This window comes from Helianthus annuus, chromosome 4 (genome assembly GCF_002127325.2).
Source record: "Helianthus annuus cultivar XRQ/B chromosome 4, HanXRQr2.0-SUNRISE, whole genome shotgun sequence".
NCBI classification, from domain to species: Eukaryota; Viridiplantae; Streptophyta; class Magnoliopsida; order Asterales; family Asteraceae; genus Helianthus; species Helianthus annuus.
In genome coordinates, this window is record NC_035436.2 from 196,207,646 (window position 1) to 196,215,967 (window position 8,322).

Here is an 8,322-nt window from a genome sequence, read left to right on the forward strand (position 1 = left end):
GTTCGTTTGCGTTCTTTTTTATTTGCTTGCGTTCCTTTGTGTTCTCTTGCGTTCGTTTGTGTTCGAGACCAGTGTTCACAAACTGTTCGTGAACGATTGAATTTCCTTAACGAACGAACATGAACATAAACTTATGTTCGGTATGCGTTCGTGAACTGTTCGCAAATATGTTAATTTCCTTAACGAACAAACACGAACATTGCCTTATTCGTGTTCGTTCGGTTCGTTTACAGCCCTACCCCCTTCTATTCATTTAGATCATTCAATTTAGACACAAAAATCTCTTTCAAATACTCTCCAAACTCTCTCTTTTGTACCAGAAATTACTAAACAACTTTGTTATTGACATCCCTTTATTATCTTCAAATCCCATTCTCTTCTACAAACTCCATTCGTAAATTGTAACCAATCCATCACTTTCTATATCCCTATTAATTTGTATGTGGACAGAGGCAATTAAAAAATAAAGTATTAAAATCCCGCCACAATGCGCGGGTTAGCGTCAACTCGTTATATATAATAATTAAGCAAAAGGTTATATGTGTAGTTTTTCAAAAGTTGCAACTTTTCATTCTAAAGAGTTAACCCAAGTTGTTTTTTGTAGGGTTATATAATATAATATGAAGTTGTTATAATTATTGTTATTTTTATGTTACATGTTGAGAGTGGACTAGACTGATTTGACTTAAAGCTATTGGGCTGGACTAGATATGGGCTTAAATGATTGGATCAAGTGCTGAGCTGTTGGATGCTGTTGCGGGCCGGTTGCACTTTATTGGGTTTTCTGGATGACTATAAATGAACTCATCATGTTGATGAGTTCATTTATTCACTTACTAGATATTTCTGATCGTTACATTTTCTCTCCTTTAGGGTTACACTATCTGGTCTTGTTTGATGATCTCATGTTGAGATCTTGTATTCTTTAGTTAGATCTTGGTGAGAGTGTATGCAGATCATCATGTTGATGATCTGATTGTGAGACGAGTGGTTGTACACCGATAACCGATTGTATCTTTAATTAGGTTTCAGTTTTGTTGTTAATAAGATTTTGGTACCAATCCATGTATTTTGACAACTATGTGCGGATTGAATCTCAAAAGCAAACAAGACCAACGGATTGCTTGCCAACGTGCACATAGAGGAGGTAGCGTATTTGAGTCTCTCCAACGGCAGCTTCGTCTCCTTTCTACGTTCTTTGTTTTTTCTTAATGCTTTTACCCCTATTTTTATTACATTTAATAACCTAGAATATTTAAAAAAAAAAAAAGTAAAATTGGATGGTTTGTGGGTCACAAGTCATGATAACAAATTAACAATATTAGCTCAAATACGAAAAGAAAGTAATGTATACTTATTATCAATTTGTTTATTACTTTTTTATACCAAGAATTTGTCAATCATCAACGTGATCAAAAGTGATCGTTACAAATGTAAGCAAAGGAAACACGCTAATTTCGAACGTATATGACCCAGAAACATTAAGTTCCTTTACAATTGGTCAGCTCGTTATTCACAATATATTCGGTTAAAAAAAACAAACATCAAAACCCCTCACAATCAAGAACACCACAAGTAGAACATAAATCTTTAAAAATATACACAAGAAGTATCAAGTGGATATAGTTAGTAAAGAAAATTCAAGCCCATTTTGCTAGAAGAGACATAAGCCCAGCACCCAAAAGAAGTGAAACATTTGAACCCAATTGAAGCAACTTATTCTTTTGCATCCGAGGGTTCATGAAGTCAGGAGAAAGAAGGTCAACAAGTGCCATGTAGATCAATATCCCTGCGGACGCCGAGTTTAGTACACCCTCGACGATTAGGGCTGTTGAACTATCCTCTTTATAACTACTCGTTACCAATATCCCAATCACGATACCGAATGGGGTTGTAATGCTAAAACATGCTCCCATGATTGTGGCAGCTAATGACTTGAATTCTGCCTGAAAAATGCATCCTCCAAGACCTATTCCCTCAAAGAATTGGTGGAAAGTCAATGCAACAACGAGTGGTTTGATGGTTTTTGGACTTTCAGATGCACCCAAAGACAATCCTATTACCACTGAATGTACGATAATACCAAGTTCCAACACCTACAACATTAATGGCAAGTTTATATATTAGATACCGATGCAAGCTTCAGCTGGTGGCAAAAATCCAAAATAGATTTGTGATTGGCAAAGCTTTAACGAAAACTCGGGAAAGGGGGGGTGTGACTATCAAAATCCAAATAAGTGGGGGCTCGACTCTTATAAAAATCCAATATTTTACACTTAACAAATACTTAAGACTTGGAGTGATTAATATCAATGATGAATTACATATAACATCAAGCGGGGAGGTGATCAGTTAGGCTACACGGTATGGGCAGTTCTCCCCACCCGTCCCCAAGCGACAACGCCGTCTACACCATACCCCCCCCCCCCCCCCGTCCCCGTTCCTTTCGTCTGATTTTGGACGTTGGCGACGCTCGAAAAGTGGGCCCCCTTTAATGAAAAGTTACCGTTTTTAAAAAAATAATAATAAATTTCCTTTTTTCAAAAAAAAAAAAAAACAAACGGTCAAATATTTAAATATATATATATATATATATTTCATTACCATTTTCACCTCCATTCACAAATCTAACCCAAAATTTCATCTCTCTCAATTCTTTTTTGTAAATCTTCTTCCCACTTTTATAAAACATCATACTCTATAGAAAATGGAACCCTTCAACAACCCGAACAACCCGAACAATCCAAACAACCCGAACAATCCCAACAACCCGACCCAACCTAATGTTTTTTCGGTTCCGGCATATTATCCGACGGTAGAACCGAACCAATTCTCGCAATATTCATCAAATGCGTTTGCAATGAAAATATTTTGTTAGTTTATTTTTTAAATGTTAAAAAAATAGAAGATTAAAAAAAACATAGAAGATTAAAAAAAATATATATATAAATGGTGAGGAGGACTATGACTAGGACCATCCTCACATACCCTCTAGTTCAAGGTGATGGTGCATCTTTGAGAGAACTATGACGTGGCGCCTATGTGGCGGATGGTCCTCCAAGGATGGAATGTCACCATACCCTCTAGCCTTATATTCAAACCAACTCACTGAAGAGAATTACATATAACATCAAGGGGGGAGGTTTTCAGTTATATTCAAAAATAAATGCTAAGCAGTGGCGTCTGTGATAATTCATGTACCTTGTTCGAGCTCGAAAAAATGTGTTCTTATGCCTTAACGATAAACAATGCAATTACAACTTCATGCTAGGTGGGCTAAATTCTAAACCATAGAAACTGATTTGTAAACGAGCCTATATTGTGTTAAAATTTTCGATAAAATTAACACTACGATTGTAATATCGGTGACAGGGCACCTTCGGCCCCAATTAGTCTCATACGAGTATGTCTTCCACATCTCCTAGCCCGTATCAATCTTTATTTGATTTCATATTAGTCTTAATAAATCACATTCTAATTTTAAAATGTGTTTTTTTTTGTTCTAGAAGTCATTTTGTTTTTCTTGTGATAGAGCAATGTTTTTAGGATTGGATTGCGGCCAGTAGACATGAGTGGTCCAGTTAATCAGTTTTGAACCATCTTAAATTAGCAAGTTTTATATAAAGAATGATAATGTGTAGAACTAGTATTTCGTGGCGGGGTCGTAGGAAGATGCTGGCAAGTATGTATTTGTTACATGATATATCTATGGGTTATTTTTTACTATACATAATTTAATCTAAACGATTGTAAAAATAAGTAATCAACATGATTAAGTAAACATGTATATGGGTTAAAAGTTAGTTTTAACTATAATAAGGAAAACAAAAATAATTAAATATGTTACCAGTCATATTGAAGGGCTAATTTAGACCATGTAGGCTTTAATCTAAATGACGGTAAAATAAGCAAGCAACACAATTAAATAACATGTATAAAGTTAAAAGTTAACTTTAATTATAATACATTAAATAAATAATAAGTAAAATAATAACTTTATTAAACTTCAAGTGTTGTATGATAATTCTATTAAAGTTTGGGGTTCAAAACGTAAATTATTGATAGAAAAAGAATTATTATTAAACATGTCTATTAAAGTTCAGCGCTAAAAACGTACATTGCTTATAAAAAAAACTTACTAAAGTTTAGTGGTCCTACGATAACTAAATTAAAATTTAGGGTTAAATGGTATGTTTGGCAAAAGTAGTTGGTGGCTGTAAGTTGGTAGCTGATGACTGGAAGCTGTTAGCTGGTAGCTAGTAGCTGTAGCTTTTTAGATATATTTGATGTTTGGCAGAGTAGCGAAAGCTTTTAATAAAATGCATAAAATAACTAAAATGGACATCACTAAAAATTTAAAAAGTTTGTGCATTAAAAAGTTCATTATCTTTAGAGATTAATATAGCCATTTTTTCCCTAAAAGTTTGTACCTCTTTCTAAATGTTACTAGTAGGAGCGTTCAACCAAAAGTTTAAGCTCTTAAGCTAAAAGCTTCAAGGCTTCAAGCTCCTTCAACCAAACAAGACTTTTTATCGAGTAGGAGTTTTTTCTTAAAGTTTAAAGCTAAAAGCTCCATACCAAACATACCCAAAATATAAATTAATTAAAAAAACCAATAATATTATACTCCCAAGCTAAAGTTAGACCAATTGTGAATTAGCAGTGTAACAATTTAAAATGGTATAGTATAGAATAGGGGGACCAAGTTTTAAAAATATTGATAATGAGTAGGATTTTTTGTATGCTAGAGCAATAGTCAAAAAGCTTTTTCTTTCCGAGAATGCACCAAAATGGGTTATTGATATCCTATATTTGGATTTTGGACCATTAAGACAATAAATCAGTCTAATCAATTGACTGGTTCAAATTTTAACTTAATAACTTGGAGCATCCACAATGCAAAAAAATTCAAATAATTGCCTACACTTATTTCTTTCACGATGTTAAAATTTAACACATTAGATTCAACACATCCTTAAAAAACACTTATTTCTTTCATAACGTTAGAAATTTTACACACACATTGTGTGTGAGAGATTAGAGAGTGGGGGCCACCACGTCTCATTTGTTGCCGGTTTGCATTTCCGCGCGGCCCCCTTCTGGACGAATGTCACAAAGCGGCACGCCCGCTTTTGGTTGGTTTGGATTCTTTGGACGAGCACCACGCAGGAGCGTTGTGAATGCTCTTAGTAGTTTCTAATCTTGAACAAAAGTACAGAAAAAAAAAAGAGAAACACAAGTACATAAAAATTTAATGTATTACTTACCTTAGAAACTATCCTATACCGATCGACTTGTGACAAGTTAGATATTGATCCATGGGCATGTCCATGAGTCGCATGAGTGTGAGCCGCCACTTGACCCATATGCTGTGGGTTCCGCTCTTCGTCTCCATAACCGTCATCAGGCTTTAGAGCCGTTCTAGACTCATGAGATCTGAGCTGATAAGCGGCAGACGAGGTCTCAAACAAGAGTGTCAACATGGTTGCCACCATCGCAATAAACCCCGTAAAAGGGAAGTCTCCCCATGGGTGTTCTTTCAAACATGGAGACGTTAAGCTTTCGAATGCGTCAGGAAGTACATGTATAAAGCCAGTAGCCAATATGACGCCGGCTGCAAACGCCTTAATTATAAAGAAACCATCTTTCTCGGGGCTTAAAGCGGGCACAACTCTACCGATGAAGGGTATACATACACCGAGGGCGCCTGCGACTAGGATGGAAGCAAGTGCTATGAGTTTGTATTTGAGAGCTTCACTCTTTTTACCCTCGTTTTCTTCAGGTTCACAAGTGCACTCAGCTAACACATGGATGGTTATTATATCTAAGAGCAAGAAAGCAACAAAAGCTACCTTTCTTGTGCCCATTTTGATCATGGTAGTGGAGGCACTATTGAAGAATCAGTTTTCCTTTTCTTTTTCTTTCAAAGAAGAAATAAAATTTTTGGATATTTAATTTGGAATCGTTTGGTTCATATATAGAATAATAATGTAAGATCGTGACAAATATAATACCAGATCACATATTTTTTTTATTGTCAAAGCTAGCTAATTAATAGCATGAGACCATTGATTAAGAGACAAGCTGTGAATTAAAATCACTGTTTTTTATGATCTTTTTTCTTGAATTCATCATCAATTAGAACTTTTATTTTAATGGTGTGTTTTGAAATTTTTATTAGTTTCTGTAAGAATGGTGTTTTTCTTTTGTAAAATGTTGTACTTCAAACCACGGATATCTCCTACTCAACTTTTATAAACTTTAAAATCTTTTTTTATTTTCATATTTTATTTAACTGTAATTTAGTTGGTCTCTAAATATTTGTAACTCATTGTTCAATTTAAATCTATATATGTAACATGTTGTATATTATTATTTTTTTATATATTTCGATATCAATTTATTAAAATTTGAGTTATATTTAAAATATTTTTTGTTTCTTCTTACTGAGTAAAATATTATTTTATTTTAGATACAGGACAGTTTTTTTCTAAATGTAGAGAAAATATATATAAAAAGAGAATTTTTGGTTTTCTTTAACAAAATATATAATTTAAATATTGTGAGATTGAGGAGGAAGAATCCACAATTGAAATTACAAATACGATATGTTTATAAATGGAAAAAAACGCTTTTTTTTTACAAATACTTTTTCAAACATATCAATATTTATAAATAAATTAAAAAAAAATCTGTCCAACTAAGTATTAAATGCCAAATAAAAAGTTTAGCTATTTCATGTAGAAAATTTTACACAATCTAGTTATAGAAAAGATTTATAAAAAAATCTGACCAACTAAGTATTAAATGCCAAATTAAAAGTTTAGTTATTTAATGTAGAACATTTTACACATTCTAGTTATAGAAAACATTTTGGGCATTAGGTGCATCTTTGTGTTATTATTCTTTGTGATTATGATCAATGATCCTAATTCATGATTAACTAAAATGATTACAGATAAAATGTGTGAAAAAAAATCATGGTTGTAAAAATCCCGACTAGTGTTTGATTAGTCGCTGATTAATCACAAGTCGGGGGTTCACTGAGTAATTTTTATTTAATCAGACGATTAATCAATAGGTGGTCAACAGTGGTCAAATCATGTCCTAATTGGACAAAAATCTGTGTCAGTTTAGCGATTCCGAACATATTTCTGAAGAAAACCTGTAAATTCCGTCAATTAATCATATCTACTTGAAAATATTGGGTTGAAGAGGGTATTAAAACATGTCTACTTAAAAAATACATATAAAAATGTGTGTATATAACTATATATATATATATATATATATATATATATATATATATATATATATATATATATATATATATATGTAGAGGATCCTGTAAAAAGTCCAACTTTTGTGAGAAGTGTGAGAAATAATTTGGGAATGACAAGTGTCCCTTATCTTAATTAATTCAAAAGGGTATATTAGTAATTGTCCATTCTTATCAATTAATTGATTTCCAAAGATAACTGCCAAAAATATCAGGCGATATATTAGGGATGTGATTCGAATTCGATTTGTTCTATACATTTAATTGTTTACGGTAAGTTCTTGTTGTAGTGTTATATTCCCCAGTCAATAGTGTTATATTATGTACATGTATCTTTAATCTCCTTTTCATAGTGTTTTATCCCCATCGATAGTGTTTTATTCTGTATAGTGTCTTACAGTAAACAGATAGTGTTATATCTTTCTATAGTGTTTTATCATATAATATACTGTTCCTTTTCATAGTGTTTTATCCTCATCAATAGTGTTTTATTCTGTATAGTGTCTTACAGTAAACAGATAGTGTTATATCTTCCTATAGTGTTTTATCATGTAATATACTGTTCCTTTTCATAGTGTTTTATCCCCCATCAACAGTGTTTTATTTATGTATAGTGTCTTACAGTAAACAGATAGTGTTATATCTTCCTATAGTGTTTTATCATGTAATATACTGTTCTTTATAGTGTTATAAAAAGTTGTTGTGAAGGAAATCGAAGAATTTATTTCAGTACGAGAAATTCGCTGATTTTTAGGAGATTGATGGAGGTTTTGAAACAGTTACCATAAATTCGCTAATTTATAGGAGATTGATGGGGATTTTGAAACGGTTACCATATTTGAAACGTTGGAAAAGTCACTATTGCTCTTTAATTTTACATAAGGTCCTTCTAATTAAAACACAATTTACATTTTATACCCTATTGATCTCAACCATTAGATTAAATATCCAATGGTTTAAAACACTTCTTACCCTTCTCACATTTTAGACACTTTTTACCATATCCCTACCCTATATATATATATAACCGAAAATTACATATA

The 8,322-nt window shown here is 32.6% G+C and overlaps 1 protein-coding gene across 1 annotated transcript; it reads right to left on the reverse strand.

The window, feature by feature from the left end:
• Positions 1-1,339: 1,339 nt before the first annotated feature.
• Positions 1,340-5,972, reverse strand: LOC110937776 (zinc transporter 5). The gene is made up of 2 exons (XM_022180235.2): positions 5,268-5,972; positions 1,340-2,096 (listed from the first exon to the last, which is right to left on the reverse strand). The coding sequence occupies exons 1-2, from the start codon at positions 5,874-5,876 to the stop codon at positions 1,641-1,643; spliced, it is 1,065 nt and encodes a 354-aa protein (XP_022035927.1). The 5' UTR covers positions 5,877-5,972; the 3' UTR covers positions 1,340-1,640.
• Positions 5,973-8,322: the final 2,350 nt, after the last annotated feature.